The sequence below is a fragment of the Helianthus annuus genome, chromosome 3, assembly GCF_002127325.2.
Source record: "Helianthus annuus cultivar XRQ/B chromosome 3, HanXRQr2.0-SUNRISE, whole genome shotgun sequence".
Classification (NCBI taxonomy): domain Eukaryota; kingdom Viridiplantae; phylum Streptophyta; class Magnoliopsida; order Asterales; family Asteraceae; genus Helianthus; species Helianthus annuus.
Window position 1 is genome coordinate 129,476,044 of NC_035435.2, and position 20,340 is coordinate 129,496,383.

The 20,340-nt window shown below is 33.3% G+C and overlaps 1 protein-coding gene and 2 long non-coding RNA genes across 3 annotated transcripts; all 3 read left to right on the forward strand.

Moving 5' to 3' along the window:
• Nucleotides 1-708: 708 nt before the first annotated feature.
• LOC118490674 lies at nt 709-2,296 on the forward strand. Its single transcript, XR_004889857.1, has 5 exons — nt 709-905; nt 1,025-1,216; nt 1,297-1,405; nt 1,702-2,085; nt 2,170-2,296. It is a non-coding gene; the product is annotated as an uncharacterized LOC118490674 (long non-coding RNA).
• Nucleotides 2,297-2,558: 262 nt separating this feature from the next.
• LOC110875053 lies at nt 2,559-4,245 on the forward strand. Its single transcript, XR_002556476.2, has 4 exons — nt 2,559-3,307; nt 3,406-3,443; nt 3,570-4,081; nt 4,193-4,245. It is a non-coding gene; the product is annotated as an uncharacterized LOC110875053 (long non-coding RNA).
• A 7,027-nt stretch (nt 4,246-11,272) lies between these two features.
• On the forward strand, nt 11,273-15,590 carry LOC110879861 (asparagine--tRNA ligase, cytoplasmic 2). The gene is made up of 7 exons (XM_022128390.2): nt 11,273-11,923; nt 12,505-12,741; nt 13,238-13,801; nt 13,893-14,143; nt 14,225-14,351; nt 14,497-14,555; nt 15,289-15,590. The coding sequence occupies exons 1-7, from the start codon at nt 11,507-11,509 to the stop codon at nt 15,470-15,472; spliced, it is 1,839 nt and encodes a 612-aa protein (XP_021984082.1). The 5' UTR covers nt 11,273-11,506; the 3' UTR covers nt 15,473-15,590.
• The last annotated feature ends 4,750 nt before the right edge of the window (nt 15,591-20,340 follow it).

Genomic DNA, 20,340 nt, shown 5'->3' on the forward strand with positions numbered 1-20,340 from the left:
CATTTCATCCTGAAAATACAAAAGGAAGACAAAAACACTCTTTTTCCAACATTAGTACTTAAAAAGGGTTAGTTTTATGCCTTAATTGATGTGTTTTATATGTTGCATTTTACACACATCACAAACAAACTCGTTAATATAATCATAGAGATCTTTGAACGTATCTTCCGATTTCCGATTAACAAACTCGTTAATATAATCATTCCGATTTCCGATTTCCGAATGGCCGCTGTCATGATTATGAGAGAGATCTTTGATCGTAGATGGAGATCATCTGGAGAGAGAGAGAGATTGTAGGGATTATGATTTACAGTTTCCATTTTTTGAATGGATATAAAGACTTTATTACCCCTAGAATTTTCAATTCAGTCCAAAAAATAAATCAAATTTTACAATATGGTCCCTATTAATCTCAACCATTAGATCAAAGATCTAATGGTATAGATTCTTTCTTACCTTTCTCACACTTTAGGCCTTTTTTTACAGGATCCTCTACCTATCTATATATCTATATCTATATTCTATATATATATAATATATGAATAAGGTTTGGGACACGTGTCAAGTGATGGTTTAACCTCACTTGATTTTTGGCGGGAAAATGTGAGAATCCTTATATTCTCACACGGGATCCGAATTGGGTTAACCATACCCGTTTTGTTGACCCGGGTTATATAAACCTTCTAAACAGCCTCTTTTCTTAACCCTAGCTTCTTCCTTCATTCATCTTCTCGATCAATCATCGCCGCCTCATAAAATATCACCTTATAATCATCGCCACATCAAATATCACCTTATAATCGTTGCAAGTATCATAATCTAAGGTATGAAGATGTTGATCGACAACTCCAGAAATGATGGTTGTGGTTCGACTAGGAAGAAGATGTTGACGGTGATTCGATTAGGTTTGATTTCATTTTTTGTGACAAATAATTCAATTCGAATGCTCGCTTTTGTTTGATTAGGTCTGATTCAACTTCATCTTTGTCACACTACAATTAAGCGTATTTTTTTATCAACGTAGGGTTTTTTTTATTGCTCGTGTTGATTTGAACGCAGAAGAAGAATGAAGATGTGGTGGGGCGACGGTTGGATATGGATTGTTTTATTAGGGTTTTGCGTGAAGTTGAGGAAGAAGAAAGGTGACAGTTGGAATGAAGATGTGTTAAGGGTGTCGGCTGATACAAAAGCTTTGGGGTTAAGAATGATTTTTAAGGTTTGGCATTCTAATAAAATAAAGATTAAGGTTTTTTTTGAACTGTAATCTAATCCGCATATGTTTTTTTTTTTGTATAGATCTGGGTACAAAACCTGAGGCGATTGACTAATTTAGGGTTCGATTAGGGTCTCTCAGTACACAGCCATCCATCCTTAATGTTTATTTGATTCTTCTTTTTTAATTAAGGTGCGATTAGGGTTCCTGTTCCGTTGCTGTTTATAATTAATTATTTACATTTATATTAGTTTGATGTTTTTTGTATGATCTATGCAAGTATTGTATATGTTAGGTGATATAGCATCAACCCTGCTTTTCAGTTCACTCAACGGTTTGAATTAGTTAGAAATAGATTATTTTTACACTTAATCAGTTTGCGATTTGCCTAATAAAAAATCCCATTTTCGGACTTGCCAACAAAATTAATGCAGTTCGTAAGTATGACTTTAATATTCTTAATATTCTTTCTTCTCCTCTTTTGGCAGATGATTTCCGGCTGTTATGGAAGATGTTGATAAAAATTGAAATTAGTATGTAGCTGATGAATATGAAATGGAAGATATAGATTCGGGTCAGAGATATTGCTTCAGATAGTTTGTGGTGAATATGGTTTCATAGTTTGTTTTGACTCGCTTGGCATTTATACATATGATATTGAAATAATGTTGTGTTACATTAAGTTGTCTTAGATATTTATTACATTGACTAATACTTTCAAATCTACTACCGAGTAATTTTTACACTTTATTGATGATTGTATGTTCCACGGATGGAGAAGCTTCCTGAATGGACTGGACTGATATAGTGAATATTGGTACCTTTAAGAAACATGTTCCCTATGATCTTGACTAGTATTACATATAAAGCTGGTGAGTTTTTGTTTCTGTCATTCAACGCCATGTTGGATTGGTTTGTGTGAATACTGATATAAATATTGCATATTTGTTTTGCAGTTTTCATCGCTAGGAAAATATACTTAAGGGGTGGTCTTGGGGTTCGTGCCTTGATCCAGACAAAACCATTTGCCACATTGCTCAACAATTGGAAACAATGAAAATCATTGATGTGGATCCCAAGTGGTAAGACACCATTGTTTTTTAGTAATTTATGTTTTTTGTTCTAGAATTTGTTGGTTACTCGACTTACTTGACACACACACACGTTGGCTAAATTTGGTTTCTGCAAAACTAGAGAAATTCCCAAATCAAATTAAAAGACACTTGTAGTCTGTATGATAGTTTTTTTTCATTTTAAATTCCCAAAAATCATTGATTTGTCTCAACTAGGTTTCTTCTGAAGATTCATTGACTGTTATTTTTGCTCATGGTTGCAGCAATCGTGTCTCCCTCTTTCAACTCACGTTGTCGTCTCTTTGAGATACCCCAAAATCGCAATCAGCTTTCCTTGTAGCTTTCTTTGTTTATCGATTATAAAAAAGGGAAGCTTTTTATTCTTTCATTTGAAGCGTAGCATCACCATGGTTGAGACATCTGGTACTTTCGGTGGCAGGTTAGTAAATCTACACTTTCTTGGCAAGTTTTTGTTTCCAATATCTTCTATTCTTTAATGTTTTGGTTTCTTTAATATCTGGTAAAAAATTAGGGTTTTCAATTCATTTGAAATGGTTATTGTAATGTTTTTGAGTTTGTTTACGTACTGAATCCGCAACACCATCAGTTAATATATATTTTGATTGTAAGCTATGAAATCAAGATTATGCAATTTTAGGATTAAACAAGGTAAAATCATAAATTTTGGTCCCCTTTCAAATTGTACGTTGTCTATCAATATTATGCATCAGGTATGGCTTTAAAAGTTCATGTAATTATGGTCATCCTTGATGTTCAAGAAATGATAACGCGATTCTCTTTTTATGTCCAGTTCTTTTCTTCTCTTTCAGAAGTTAGAAGTTACGGAAGAAGAAAATTAGAGTATTTGAGCTTGAATCTGTCAAAAATCCTCATAGCGCTTCATGTTTGTGGTTTGTTATCGTTATTATTAAGCATTTAAGATTTGATTTACTTGATTTTATAAACTTTAATAGGTTAAGACTCGACTTTCATAAATATAGCAGCAGTTGCTAACGAGGAGGTAAATGCACGTTTAAATTTGTCCATAGTCTTGCTCTTTTTGATTTATAACACCTGTTAAGTACCAAGACACCTTTTTTGCATTTTTCTTTATTTCAGGCTAGGCGTCATGTACATTCTGATGAAAGGCGAGAAAGGTAGGTGTTCATTGAAAGTATAGTTTTTGGTATATATTTTATATGGTTTGTGGTTTTGGTGAGTTTGAGTTGTTGGATTAGATGTGGATTTAGGATGCCTGCTAATAAGGGAATCTATTAATGTAGGTACCTGGTTTATCCATCCAACACGAATATGGGTTGAGGCGGTGTCGAGTTCATAAGGAAGTTGGTTATCTATAATACATTATTAAAGAGGAAGGATGGGCACAAAAGTATTTTACACATATTTTAAGATGGCATATGAAAGGCTTTATGTTCAAAAATTTCATTACCCTAAATTAATACCCAAAGTGCCCCTTCTACTCACACAAAAGCTACATGGGGCAAAAAGGGAACGGCCACGCCACCACACACCCGGTTCAGATTCTCACCTGTGGTTTTTTCAGCTACCATTCTATTCAATGCCATTGCATACGTATCGGCTCCTACCACTGCCATATGATAACCCTCTGAATTTAATGCTTCACATTGATGCCTTCCACTTACTCTACTTGATGACCACAATCAATTGGTTACGAGAATGGAGATTCCACACGGGCTGCATTTCCTTTTCCTTGCATAACCACTAACCAGTATTTCAGTTTTCTTGATATGATTTTAAAACCATCGCACGAAAGGTGAGTAAACCCTAATTAAAATTTCGATCAGTGATTATCTTCGGTTCATTTCAATTTCTTTAGATATGTACTAACGAGTTTTTCAACAAAACTACCTCGATTCTGATGCAGATTTTGATACGGCTTGAAATAAATATTAAATTATAATGGCAAATGCGGTAGAGATCCTGTGATTGGAGAATTTCCTGCTGACAAAGGTCAAAGACATGGTCGACAACAAGCAAATTCTATTGTTAAATCATGTTGGTAATCATATTAAAGTACCAGATTCATTGACAAAAATCATGAAGCGCAGCGCAACGCGTGCGAGAATACCCTATTTAGGCTAAAAGATTTAAAGTGTAACCTAATATTAGATTGTTCTATATAATGTTTGTGTTGTATTTGACTTTTTTTTTACTAAGGATCCACAACTTCGATTATTGCAAATTAAAATTTCCAACCCGTGAAGTTCATATTTGTCAATTACGTTAAAATAGATCTTAACTACAACTGTCAATACAAAACAAGTATAAAAAATAATGTTTCAAAACGTGTCTTTTTATTTTATTTAATGATGTAATTCAATTAATATAAAGAAATTTTTCTTGCCTGGGAAGTTCCCTGGTCTTTTTATTTTATTTAACGACATAATTCAATTAGTATAAAGTAATATTTCTTGTGGATTTAAATAAGTTGACTGGAAAGATGTTTGTTTTTAAAATTGAGATAACAACTTATAATCTAACTAACTTTGATGAAATGTATGTTGTTACAAATATGATCGATGATGAGTCACTTATTAATGAGCTTAAAGAAAAGATGAAGATTACTGAGGTATTTTTTTATAAAAATAGATGATTCATATTAATACATTAATATTTACAAATTATGTAATTCTATTATTAGTAACTTAATTTTGACATTTGTCTCAGGGAAATAATAAAGAATTTATCCAAAGAAAAAGTCATATTCAAAGCGTTAAGAATGATGATGCCAATACCAGTTCTTATATCGATAAAATCAACAAGCGTAAACTGGTTGACGTCTACAACTCTTCAACTCCAAGTAACGTTAAGGATTCAGAGAAAGTTAACAAGAAAGAGACTTAGCTCCTATCTCTATGAATTTAGAGCAATTTTTATGATTTTTACATTTTAAACATTGATTTTTTTGAATATTTCAGTTTGTTTGACGTGGTTGTTTGATCTTTATATGCTTTTTTATATGTATGAATAAATCTATCCTTTTTAACCAATATTTTTTTCCTTTCAACTTAATCAACTTACCATTTGTTGTGTAAGGATTCCATCACAATGATCAGAGTACTAAGTTTGACATTAATCGATGAGTCTTAATAAAAGAAAAAAAAACAAAATACATATAATTTCCTAAAACACGTTGTTTATAATATGTTTATGAATTTTATTAGTTGAAAATTCAACTAAAAGAATAATATAATATAATTTAAAAACAAACAATATAACATTTTGTATGGGTTTACGAGAAATTTTTTAATTGAGATCTCATTAAGAATTAAAAGATTATTAGCTTTACACGAAAACGACGAATGCACATGGAGACAAAGTTAGGATACTGATGAAACGGAACAAATAAATTATTGTGGGAAGGAGAAGAAGATACTAATGAGTTTAAAAATGTTGTTTATGTACCTTTTATTATTGAAAACTAAACTTTCCTAACCCGGGATGTTCCCGGGTGATAGCCTAGTATCTATACTATATAATAAAATAAACCTGTTTTGGGACACTTGTCATTCTCTCATTTAATTATTAATAATATAATAATAATCTAAATTAATTTAAATTCTTACTATAATAAAAGAAACCAACTTTTAGACACGTGTCATTTATTGAAGTTATTCTCAAATCTATACTTATCTTATATTAACTAAACAAATAATAAATTAATATTAAATCTTATCATACTTTAATAAAATATTATCCTCAAATCTAAATTGTTAATTTAATATATTTAAAAAAAATGCATCTCTTCCTACTTATCTTATATTAAATATATAAATAATAAATTAATATTAAATGTTATCCTAATTTATTAAAAATATAACTTTTTTTATTATTTTGTATACAAAATTATATTTATTCAGCTCATGTAAAACGCGGGGTTTTAAAAATTTAACTTTTTTTATTATTTACTATACAAAGTTACATTTATATAACCCGTGTAATACACAAAGTTTTTAAAGATATAACTTTTTATCATCTGCTATGTAAAATTAGATTTATTCAACACGTGTAACACACGAGGTTTTTAAAGATATAATTTTTTTATTACTTGATGGATTTTTCAACCCGACTATACACGGGTTTTTTAAAGATACGACGTTTTTAGTATTTAATATACAAAATTACATTTATTTAATCTGTGTAATACATATGATTTTTAAAGATATAACTTTTTTTATTATTTGATATATAAAATTACATTTATTTAACCCGTACAATATACGAGTTTCATAAAAATATAACTTTTTATGATTTAATATATAAAATTACATTTATTCAACCCGTGTAATACATGGGTTCTAATCTAGTAAATTTATATTTATATTCAAGAAAATTTAACTCTGGGTGTCTCGTCGGTTTACGTAAAAACTCTTTACCATACAATTTAATGATCACGTTACAAAAAATTGCAAACATTCACGTGAAGTTCTGTCCGACATAGCTAAGTATTCATCAAATTGATCGGGAGGGTTACCTGTCGCTAGTTGGCGAATGGCGGATGTGCATTTTTGTATCGGCGTGAAACTTCGTTTGCCTCTCCCGTCATAACGTTCTTGAAACCATTTTTCGCTTGCATCGATGTCTACAACAATCTTAAAAAATAATTCTTTTGGTAAACGAAACCAATCTCTAAACGTTTCGGCATCGTAGACCGGATTTTCCACAAAATAACGTTCATTAACACCAGTGCCGAAGCTTGAAATTTCCGACCGGGGGGTCGAAAACGTATATACCCAAAAATTTCTATAAAACGGGGGGTTGAAAACATATATACCCAAAATTTCTATACGAAAACTACATACTCTCCACTACTGAGCGAAAAGTTCGGGGGGTCGGCCGCCCCCTCCCGCCCTCACTATCCTTCGCCCATGATTAACACTGCGTTGGCATGTATACGATCACGATCCACTATTTTCTTCTTTGGGCGGCTCGAACTTGCTTCAAGTTCATTATACACCGACTCGAAAAATTCAAGCGTCTCATTGTCGGAAGACGTTTGGCTATGGCTATCGCTGTACATCGAAAACGTCGAAACCGTAGGAAAATCCATTTGTGAAATATGTAGAATGTGTAATATACGTTTGTGTTTTGGTGTCGGTAAAATGGTATAAAAGTGTGAAATATATATAGATTGTTTAACGGTTTTTCTTTAATTAAATAACAGCCTTATTCAACGGTCAAACACACAAACAGTTGGCGGCACTGTTTTTTTAATTCCACGCGTGGTTGAGGGTTCACCACGGGACGCCCCGACCCCCTTTATAGTAGTGATGGAATTCAAAACCTTCAATTGGAATGTTTGAGATTACCAAAAAAAATTTATCTTTCCTTTTTATTACAAATTAAATTAATAAATTTAGCAACCAAACATCTTATTAATTTTGAGAGAATTCAATTCAAATTCTAATTACATTTTTAATTCATTTACAAAATTATCCGTGAACCAAACGAACCCTAAGTAAAATGATCAAAAAGCCTTTAAATGCAAAGTATGTGAAATAATTTAAGGGTTAACTTTGTACAATAGTAACCAAGTTTCAAGAGTGTTCTAATTAGGTCACTCATAATTTTTTTTTCCAATTAGGTCATTCAACTTTCATTTGATGTTTCAATTGTAGATATTTTATCTAAATAAAAGGTAATCCATCCTACATGGGATTTCTTTAGGTTTTTTATTTAAAAATTCGTTGACATGGCATATAAATGCGAAATGGATTAGAAAAAAATGCGAAATAGGTTTAAATTTTTTTTAAAAATTGTAGAAAAGTTAAAAAAAAGCGAAAAAAATTAAAAAAAATGTGGTTTTTTTTTTCAAAATATCTAAAAAGTTATAAAAGAAGATAAACAACTAATGATAAAATAGAATGCCAAAACGGGTCTTAATATATCAAATACGTCCAAACGAGTCAAAATAAAACAAATACGTCGAAATGAGTCAAAATACACCAAAATACGTCCAAACGAGTCAAAATAAACCAAATACGTCCAAACATATCAAATTCGCCCAAACGGGCCAAAATCACCTAGTCTACCTTCTTGCGGGTCACACTTCTTGAGCCAAACTTTTTATTTCTACCTTTTGCTCTCGCCTTCTTTGGTTATGGGATTTTTTTCTCGTTATTGCAAGACCTGATATTATGTCCGGTTCCTTGGCAGTTTTGACATGTCACTTTTCTTCCGATTCCAACTTTTTTGTTTTTCTTCTCTTTCTCTGTAGGATCTCTTTTCCTTTTTACTGCCGGTCTACTAGGTATTCGTCTTACTTTTGGAGGTAGGGGTTTGATATCATCTGTTTTAGGCCAATGCATACTTCCCTTCAACGGTTTGATACAATGTTTATATGCTTCCTTAAACATCCCCTTTCTAAACCAGTTACTAACATAAGTTTCTGGGTCTTTGTTGATGAACACTAAAGCCACTACCGTATGAACACAAGGTATGCCACACAATTGCCATGATCCACAAGTGCAAATTTGTTCTTGAATCTCCACTACAGATGCATTTTTACTTCTTGCAATAAATCATCGGTACCACGGAGATACACGAGTAGCGGTCACCGTGGCGCGCCGTTGAGACTGCACGGTTGACCACGTTTACTTCTTGCAATACTACCTGCCATTGCTTCCAAGAAACAATTTATTGGATCAAAGCATTCACACGTTCACCAATTTGTTATGTATTTTCTTATTTAAGTTGTATCAATATGCTTGAGGAATATATGTGTTGGATTTAGTAACTTGAAGGCCAGTAAAAACTATATGCTAAAGACTATACATGCTGTATTACCATAAATGATTATATTTGTATAATAATGATGCACTTGTAACTATAAAACATGTAAATAACCCGTCCTCAGTATGCATTAAGTGTAAATGAAGTTATGATCAGCATGCATGTAGATTAACAAGGCAATAAAAAATCTGAATAAATAGATGAACAAACAATAATTACCTGTTCTTCGATTGGTACTGAACAGTCGAACGCTTGATCGATGTTGGTTGCTGACGATTGTTCTTGATTCGCCATCGTTGAAGCTTTTCCTCTCCACGCAAATCGCCGAAACTCCGCCGTTCGAAACACAAACCGGCAGTGCGAATGACGTAGAATCACGTACGAATGAGGGTAGGGTTTACAATTGTTATTTGTTGATTTGATTTGATTCTACGATTTGTAATATTTGATCCTTTTGGGTTTTTTTTTGATTTATTATATTTCTTTTATTTGATCTATGACTTGCTATTCAGGTAAAATATATAGTATTAGAACATCAAAATAAAGTAGAAAGATCTAATTGGAACAATAAATTTTATTAGTGATCTAATTGGAACACTCCTAAAACTTCATTACTATTCTATGGCATATTCCCATAATTTAACCAAAAAACTAAATGATGTTAGTTTTAAAGGTTAATCATCGTAATAAAATTTCAAATTAAAGGTTGATCTTGATGATTTTTAAAATAAAAGGTATATCAAGTAATTTTGAGAAGAGTAAATTACAAGTTTTGTCCTTTATATTTGTCCCAAATTTCAGGTGATGTCCTTTACCTTTAAAATTGATGAGTTTTGTCCTTAACGTTTCAAAATCCTGCACGGTGTGACCTTTAAGACAAACCCAGTTAATTTTCAATGTTAAATCTGGTCACATAGACCCCACATAAGCGCAAATTTGTCTTTTTTACCCTTTCAATAAAAATATTAAATATATATTTATAAAGCTTCATCTTCTCGATCAGTCACTCCCCCTCACCTCTCTCTCTATATCATTCTCTCTAAAAACACCACCTGCCACCACCATCTACCACCCACAAGCACCGCCTTATACCACCGCTTTCTACCACCCACCCTCACTAACTTACCCTCTCTCTATCCATCGCCCACATCCAGCAACCACCACTGAAAAGACAACACCAGCAGATCTGACCCGATCCAGATCTTCATCGGTGGGTGCCCGATCCAACTCCACCACCACCGCCGCCATACCTTTCTCTCTTCACCCAAACATTAACATAGGTGTGTAGAAAAAAAACAAATAAGTGGTTGTTACTTGTTACAGGTGAAAAAGCTAGGGTGTTATCTTCAGAGGCATGTTTCTCCAAGAGCCTAAACTTTATTGCTAGATTAAAAAATGAATTTTATGTAGGCAAGACAAAAGGAATTCATATCTTAACCTACTTCGTGCATTACAAAATTTTGGTTTTGCACTTTGGGTTACTGTTGAACCCATTAGTGTTGAATGTTGATATCGGGATTCTGTAGGATTTCTATGAAGCTTTTGCAATGTATTGCTTTGGGAGATATCTTGTCCACGCCCGAATCAGATCAAAAGATTATGAGTTCGATTCTGTTATACCAGATTCCGAAAAACCGGTTGGGTAAACGGGTTGAGGGGGTGAAAAATCCCATTCTGAAGGATTGATCATCTGAAACGATGGTTTGGCCATCGGTTATGTTTTGGTTTGGTGTAATGATGCTGATTGCAGTTGTGGTTAACAAGAGAGTTGAAATGGTGAAGAAGATGGTGATGATGGTGAGTTGATGAAGATGAATGATATGATTGTTGTGAGAAATTGGGTTGAGAATTTTGTTGCAGAAAGTTGATTTTGGAATTAGGATTTGGGGTTGAAGATGAATTGGGGTTGAAGACGAAGAGGGGGTGTTATTAGGGTTTTAAAAGTGGGGAAACACAAGTGGGGTGGGGAAATGACTGTTCTACCCTCGTGTGCAATGCACATGACATAACTTAACAGAAAATTCTAACTGGGTTTGCCCTAAAGGACATAACGTGAAGGATTTTGAAACGTTAAGGACAAAACTCATCAATTTTAAAGATAAAGGACAGCGCCTGAAATTTGGGACAAACATAAAGGACAAAACTTGTAATTTACTCTTTTGAGAATATAAAGGTTGTTTTGTATGATTTTGTCAATTAAAATATTAATCCATTAATACCAAACCTTTATCTCTACATCTCGTTTTCTCTGTTTCCTTCCACTTGAAAATGGCGATTGGCAGGTTTCAGAGACAAAATCCATCCCAAGAAAAGCATCAAACCTTCATCATCACACCACTTTCCACCCTTCATAAACCCAACTACAACCCCATCTTTCTCTATCACCCTAACCTCAATTCCAAAACCCCATCAAAACCCTTTCATTATTTCATCTAATCTCCCAAAAATGTCTTCTGCACACCAACCGTTTGATGAAATGCCAAACCCAAACCCAACACCAACGCAGGTGGAATTTTCAAAGTATTCCAAAAGGGTGATCTTGAAAACGATTTTGGACCGTGAAGACGGTGGTTTGGGGTTGGTTGATCAGAGGGTTGTGGTTGGAGGATGGGTTAAATCTTCAAGAGAATTGAGAAAAGATCCTCCACCCATGAGTGGTGATCGCAAAGAGGATGCAGAAGTGAAATGTGTTGAAGTTTTTCGGTCGAAAATTCCTTTTCTTCGAACCTTTATACAAGTGTTTGGTGGAAACACTACTCATACCAAGGAGAAAGTTGGATCAAAACCGGCTCTTGGATCAAAACCGGCTCTTTCAATTACATTGTTGAAAATAAGTGATGGTTCTTCTGTGACCAGCCTTCAGGTAAAACGTTATGTTGTTAGAATAAATAAAACCTTAGCTCTTTTTTCACGGCAAATTTCAATCACTGATGGACCGCAGGTTTTCATGTCGTGTTCGTATCTTATAGTGTTCGTGTCTTAACAGCTCATGTCTGACACGATAAGCCAGCCCACACCACCTCTCCGGGGCGAGTTCGTGTCTTAACTGGTCATGCTCGTGTCTTTACAAGTTGTGATACGTTTGTAAATTTTTTCATGTCTTAGCAGGTCATGTTCGTGTAACCTGTATCAGGTTCGTGTTTGGAAAAACTGACACGATAAGATTTCGAGTCGTGTTCGTGTTTACCTGTTTTGTGTTCATGTCTTATCGTGTTCGTGTCTTAACAGGTCGTGTTTGACACGATATGCCAGCCCTGCTTTTCGTGTCGTGTTCGTGTGTACCTGTTTCGTGTGCCTGTTTTTGTCCGTCTAGTTGGTCCAAGTAGAAGTATAGTCAGGCCACCCATGTTTCATTTTGATTCTATTGATCAGAATTTGTATACTCCAGTGACTTTAGAATATCTCAAATTCATAAACTTTTAATGACAACATTTTGCACTGTAGATCGTGGTGGATTCTTCCATAGCGCCTGCAAGTCAACTGATGCCTACAGGAACGTGTATACTAGCAGAAGGTGTATTGCAGAAGTCTTCAATCCAGGGAAAACATGAAATCGAGCTTAAAGCCGGAAAAATGTTGCATATTGGGATAGTTGATCAAGAGAGTTATCCTTTGTCAAAGAAGAAATTGGCTTTGTCTGGATTGAGAGATCATGCTCACTTTAGACCGCGAACAACCACCGTAAAAACTTGCTTATTTTTTCTAAAATAGATGGGCGATCGGCTGGTTGGGTAAGAGGTAAAAAGGGTAAAACTTTTTTTTTTTGAAAAAAAAATATTTTTTCTGTAACGGCTAGAAGGTCAATGTATGAAATGATTTTAAAAATTAGAAAGATTACACGGATGGTCCCTGTGGTATGTTCATATTGCGGTTTTGGTCCCTAAGTTTCATTAATTGCACTTTTGCAAACTATTGGCTTAAAGTTGTAATTAATGAAATTAGGGACCAAAACCGCAATTTGTCTATACCACTGTTTAAGTAAATATCTTTCAAATGGCGTTTTATGAATTGAAAGTACAAGCTAGGCGACTTTCAACCCGTTTGACCCATTTCCTTTTTTGTTATACTATTTTACTCATTTGACCTGTGGGTCTTAACCCGGATCAACTCATTAATAACTTAATGTGCCGAAATTGCTAGCTAATTAGACGTATAAGTTGGTTTTCCTGTTTCGTAGGTGGCATCTGTATTGAAAGTGCGTAACGGGTTGAATCAAGCCAGTCACACTTTTTTCCAAAACCACGGGTTTGTTCATGTGGACGCCCCGATAATAACCGCCACCAACACCAAAGGATCTTCTGAAAGTTTCCAGGTTTCAACTTCTAATTTTTCTGCTAAAGAACCCGAACCCGAACCCGCTTCAACAGATGATACTGAAAATGCTAGTCTTGAAACCATAAAGCTTTTAATTGACGAAAAAAGCAAGAAGATTGAAGAACTTAAAAGGAGTGATAGCACTAAAGAAGCACTCGATGCAGCTCTTCAAGATCTTCATAAAATAAACTTATTGGCCGATGAACTAGAAGCAAGATCAAAGTCAAAGTCAAATACCGAAGATTTGTTCTTTTCTAATCAAGCCTTTCTTACTACCTCTGGAAGTCTTCATCTTGAAAGCTTTGCATCAGCGTTTGGATATGTCTATGCATTCGGGCCACGATTTCAAGCGACTAAGTCCGAATCGAAAAAAACATTAGCCGAAAATTGGATGATCGAAACAGAGATAGCATTCTCAGAACTTGAGGTTTGTTTATACCTTACATAGTTCTTGCTTAAAAGGTTCCTTTTTTTATGTTTTGTATATTTTTTTCAGATTACTTTTGTTGTGGTTTCAGGACGCGATGAAGTGTGCCGAAGATTTTGTCAAGTTTGTATCCAATTGGGTTTCCAAAAACTGCCATGAAGATCTTCATTTTCTTTCAAAAAGAGGTGACAAAGCCATTATCAATCGGCTTAATTCAGTGGCGTTAGCGCCGTTTGAAAAGATCACATATGCAACAGCTGTAGAAGTTTTAAACAAGGTTACTGACACGACCTTTGAAACCAAAATCGAATTGGGCGTTGCTCTATCGGACGAACACGAGAGGTTTGACCCAGATGAACAAATCTCTTTCTCATTTTTATAAATATTCGTAATCATGAAGTTTCACACATTTTCTTAATGCAGTTATTTGGTTGAGTTCTATAAGAAGCCTGTAATTATCTTTGATTTTCCTAAGGAACTAAAACCCTTCAACGTGAGATTAAACGATGATGGGAAGACTGTTGCAGCCTTCGATGTGATTGTTCCAAAGGTAAGTTTTCACAAAATGGGTGGGTTGGGTAACGGGCCAAAAGATAACCCGAACCAATCTATTCTAAATGGGTTGAAATTACTACCTGTAGTAAAAGATATCCTGCCTCATGAACTCTTAAAATTTAAATAACTTAATTTTACAGGTTGGAGCTCTTGTAAGGGGCAGCCAGAAGGAGGAACGCCTAAATTATTTGAGTAAAAGGTAAACTAAAACTGGTGAATTATATTGTTGATGTTTTTAGTTACATATGTAAGGATAAGGGTTGGGTTCATTTCAGAACTCTGAATATTACAGAACTTTCAGAATCGCTAATTAACAATTATTTTATTTATATATTTTTATATTTAACATTATTTAAGGATATATTATGTATTTTTATGATTACATATATGAAAAACCAAATTATTTATGTGTAATAACTAATTTACATATGTGTAAAGGAACTAGTTTACATATTTGTAAATGAACCAATTTACGTATATGTAATTATAAAATTAAATATGAAAAAGTGATAAAACTACTCTTAACACAAATGGAATCATCATAAATGAAAAAAAAATACCCTTAAACAATATTAAATATAAAAAAATATTAGTAGAATGATTGTTTATTATGAGATATGTAAGTTCTGCAATTATTTAGAGTTCTGAAATGATCCTTACCCGGGAAGCAGTCTCTCTGTTCCTACCGCGGGGTAGAGGTAAGGTTGTCCACATCTTACCCTTCTCGGACCTTACCTTAGCTTTGCTATTGGTGGGATGTACTAAGGATGATGATGATATAAAGATAAAACATAACCCAAATTGGCTCATCTTCAAGTTGATAGGCTGCAACCTTTAATTACAAGATACAATAGAACATACCTATTTAACCAACCCGAATAAATTCATGTATTCTGGTGTTAATTCTATATCGGTGTTGGCTTATGTTTCAGGATTGAGGAATCAGGGCTGCAAAAAGATGAATACGAATGGTATTTAGATCTTTGCAAACAAGGAGCGGTCAAACATTCAGGGTTTGATGTTATGTTTGATGTTATGGTTCTTTTTGCCACCGGTCTTAGTGATGTTAGAGATGCTATTCCGTTTCCCCGACATCATGGAAAACTCCATAATTAATCAAGTGTTGAGCTTAAAATCATATCAAACTTGTAAAAAGTTCAAAAGTGAAATAAAAATAATGGTATGATTTGTGACATATTCTGCTGTTAGAAAGTTAATGTTTTTCTCCCTTTTTTTCTGGTGTTAGAAACTTATGTATGGTTATAGCGACATAAGTTTTAAAAAAAGTATACAAAAATATAAAAGTGAAATGTTGACGTTTACTTAAAAAAATTGTTGTTGAATTTTATATCAGACAGACTGAAAATATATACTTGAACTTTTACCCACACTAGATTGCAAAAAAATCATGGAAAATCATTAAAAAAAGAGTTCTTACCTCTACAACCATTTACAAATCATGAAAAAAGAACTCAAGCCCTAATAAAAAAATTACTTTTAAAACTAAATTCATACAAATCATGCAAAATTACTTTTAAAACTAATCAAGTCTAATGTATTTAATAAGCAAGCCGTGTCTAAATTGACATGTTTAACTAGTTTAATACTAACTTTACAATCATGAGATGGGAACTTAACTTTCACAACACATGTTAATATCCTACTAAAAAACGAGATCAGATAACTAGAATACGCAAAGACCACAAGTTATTTAACACATTGTGTTTTGGACTTTTTGTTACATACTTGGTTAGAAGACTTAGAGGTTGTTTAGTAACCTCTTAATGATTCTATTAAGAGGCTATCTTTGAATCAAACAATATTAAGAAACTGTATGGTGAGGAAGAAGGCAAAACATATGTTACTAGGGTAAGCGAGGCTTTGGGGAGTTTATATCTAAAATATAGTAATAATACTAATAGTGAGACTAATGAATGGGAGATGGATAATAGCAATGTTCGGGTAAATGATAAGTATGATGATTTTGATAATTGATGTGAGAAAGAAGATCCTAATGTTGGTGAGCAACAAAAATCTCAGGTGGATACATATCTTGATGTTCCCTTCTTACCTCGAGCAAACGACTTTTCGGTGTTACAATGGTGGAAAATAAATGCTACCAAGTATCCAATCATGGCAAAAATGGCAAGAGATGTGTTAGTAGTCCCGACAACAACAGTTGCGTCTGAATCAGCCTTTAGTGTGGGAGGAAGGATAATTGATGAGACATGATCCTCCATGCTTCCGGAGCTTGTTGAAGCATTGGTCACAACCAATGGTTGGATGTAAAAGAAGGGATGTGCTTTTATAGTTTACATTACAAGTAACTGAATTTTTACACTGTGCGTAACGATGTGTTAATGTTTGTGGTGTATTTGTTTACTGTTAGTGTTGCACTGTTCGTAACAATGTGTGTTGACTTCATGAAATATTTCATCTACTTTTTATTTTTGTTTAGTTATATTTTTGTTATAGAGTTGATGGTTTCTAGTATGATATACAATTGTATATATAGAAACTTTACATATAGAATCTCATTCATGGGTATAGAATTTATACATTTTTTATTTTTTTACATTTTTTTAGAATTTTTAGAAATTTTAGAATTTTTTATAATATTTTTTGTACTTTTTTACATTTTTTGATTTTTTTCGATTTTTATTTTATTTTTTGTGATTTTTTTATTATATATTTTTAATTTAATATGGATCGATCCGGGATAGTGATCCAGCCATTTAAAATTATTTGGTTATTGATCGCATCACGATCCATTATGTTGGATCATGGATCGGATGATGATCCATTTAAGTTGAATCATTTATGTATCGGATCATGATCCAATCTATATCCATTTATTGACAGACCGACTTTAGAGCATAAGCAATCATCTCACCGATGTGACGGTAGAAAAGAAAAAGATATAAAATGAATGAAAGAAAAATTATTTGGAATCCTGGAAACTTGTTGAGATACAATATCCTTTGACAAAATGTCTTATCACTTGCACACGCCTCAAACTAAATTAAGATGTACATGCTTTAAAATGACGGAATAGATAAAAAAAAAAAAAAAAGCAAGTGGCTATGATTTCCACATCTCATTAGCTTATCCGTACTCATAAGGCCCTTTTAAGGGTGTTATGCAACATGTGGCATGTTACGTCACCAAGAGCTTTATGGGGCGTTATAAAAGTTGAGGCCGTAGTAATAAAGCCCCTTTGTCATCATTACTCAATTAATTTAATTTTCATTTTTTAATTAATTTCTAAGTTTTATAAAATTAAAAATCATTGCATTAAATAAAAAACAATACATTAAAATAAAAATAAAAACGTTGACCTCGCCATGCGGTTGGACAATTATACCAACGCCATTGACGACAATTCAAGCTACCAATCATGCCGGATATTCCATGCTTTTCTAGATGCACCTCATATATTTGTTGAAGGTCGTTGCAAGTGGGATTTCTCAAATAACGTTTTCCACATAACTTGTATATACCTAAAATATAATTTAATATATAAAAGTTTTACTAGTAAGCTACTAAAAAAATAAATATATAAAAGTAAATAAATAAAAGTCAATAAAAATACCATAGCAAAAATGTTCCAAGCAATCTCGGGTTGTTTTCTCCGCCATCTTCAAGTACTCGTCGTTGATGTTGTACGTGTTTCCGTATGATAATATGCATAAGGCGGATGTGACCTTTTGAATTGAGGTGAAGCCTAAATATCCTCGCGCGTCCATTCTTTGCTTAAAGAAATCATACTTATTTTCCAAATCATTATTAATGCGCAAAAATAACCTTTGGCTCATCCGAAAACGCCGTCTAAAAACATTGGGTCCGTGAACCGGTGTCGCATCAAAATAGTCTTTCATCAAACGCTCGTTCGCGGCTTCACGGTCTCGCAAGATATAGGTGCGCCGCAAGATGGGTCGTGGAGGGGGACTAGGCCGAAAAGCTCAAATGCTTGTATCACAAAAGTACATGCACTCGTAACCGCTTCTTCCTCCTCCACGTCTTCTTCGGGTGAAAAAAATCTTCGGTAAATATCGGTGAAGGAGTCTTCTGACGGGGAACCCATTTTTTTTAATACGGTGGGAGTAGCTTCAACACTTTTTAAAAAATATATAAAGAAGGAGAGAATAGTTGAGTATGAATTGTAAAAAAAAATGAAAGAGTTGGGAGTTATTTATAGAGTGAAATTAAAAAAAATGGAATTTTCTTTTTAATATTATGACCGTTGTTTAACGGTCAAATTTTCAAAATCCTTCACAATCGCGCCGCTATAATCCTCGCGCCCCACCTCAATTTGGCATTCATATAGCCCCTCGTTTTGGTGTTTGGGGCGTTTTGCCGGCGCCATCTTCGGGCATAGCGCCCCACTACGAATCGACTTACTATACACGAAATTAACATCAAAATTTGTTTTTATTTGTTTTTTCTTAATAAATAATCTCCTTTAAAACTACTGGCATTGTTCAACGTCGAGTTAACTCTACATCACTTTGCATCCACGTCCAGGGGCGGACATAGCATGTTACTTTGCATCCACGTCCAGGGGCGGACCTAGCATGTTACTTTGCATCCACATCCAGTTGACGCACCTACAGTAGTATAAATTTTGAAAACTTTTGCATTTTTTTTTATTTCGTTACCTCTTTTTATATGAAACGTTGCCCCTATAAAGATTTTCTAGATCCGCCACTATCCACATCTTCACCCGGATCATCCCTTTTTCTCCTGGCTCTTCCCAACCTCACTGCAGCTATCACCATTGAATCTTTTGCAGTATGTGGTGATTTCACTAACGCCATCGATCCTTCCATATAAATGGATACTCAATTGCTTCCCCTTCATCTGCAAAAAAAAAGTGTACCTTAACGAGTGAATCAACAAAGACGAACTTGAAGTAAAGTACGTGGATGTAGGAGTCAATCAATATATATGTTTGCGTCTTACCTATGGGATGGTTTGAAAAATTGTTTGATGGAGTCGATAAGATTGAATTTCAACAACGTAATTGAAGCTTGTCGGTTTATTGAAATTATTTGCAAACAAATTGGAGCGTGAAACATAACTTTAATACGTAACATCCAAATAAAATTGGAATTTGAATTTCAAAAAAGTAAGTATGACTATGACATCCAAACTGGAGCATTTAGTTAATTAATTTTTAGTTATTAGACCACTAGGTTAGAACCCCGTGTATTACACGGGCTGAATAAATTTAATTTTATATACTAAATAATAAAACAATATATCTTTAAAAATCTTGTTTATTACACGCATTAAATAAATGTAATTTTATATATTAAATAATAAAAATTATATCTTTAAGAACCCCGTGTATTTTACGTGTTAAGCAAATGTTTTTTAAAAACCTTGTGTATTACACACACGGGTTGAGTAAATGTAATTTTGTACACTAAATAATAAAAATAAATATATCTTTAAAAAACCTCGTGTATTGTATGGGTTGAATAAATCTAATTTTATATACAATTTTTTTAAAAATTATAATTTTAAAAACTCCGTGTATTATACGGGTTGAATAAATGAAATTTTGTATAGTAAGTATATATAGTTCAGGAGCTATATACACGTAGCTCGTCGATCTTCACATATTCTTTTATTTTCTTCAAATAATATGAATATATAAAGAGAATGAAAAATTTTTAAAAAGAAATCTTTTTAAGAGTGGTTTTGTAAAAGCTTGTAAAAAATACTTTTACTCATAAGAAAACATGTGTTGAGCAAATGTTTTTTTAAAAACCTTGTGTATTACACACGGGTTGAGTATATGTAATTTTGTATACTAAATAATAAAAATAAATATATCTTTAAAAAACCTTGTTGATTGTATGGGTTGAATAAATCTAATTTTATATACAAAATAATAAAATATTATAATTTAAAAAACCCGTTTTATTATACGGGTTGAATAAAATGTAATTTTGTATAGTAAGTATGTATAGTTCATG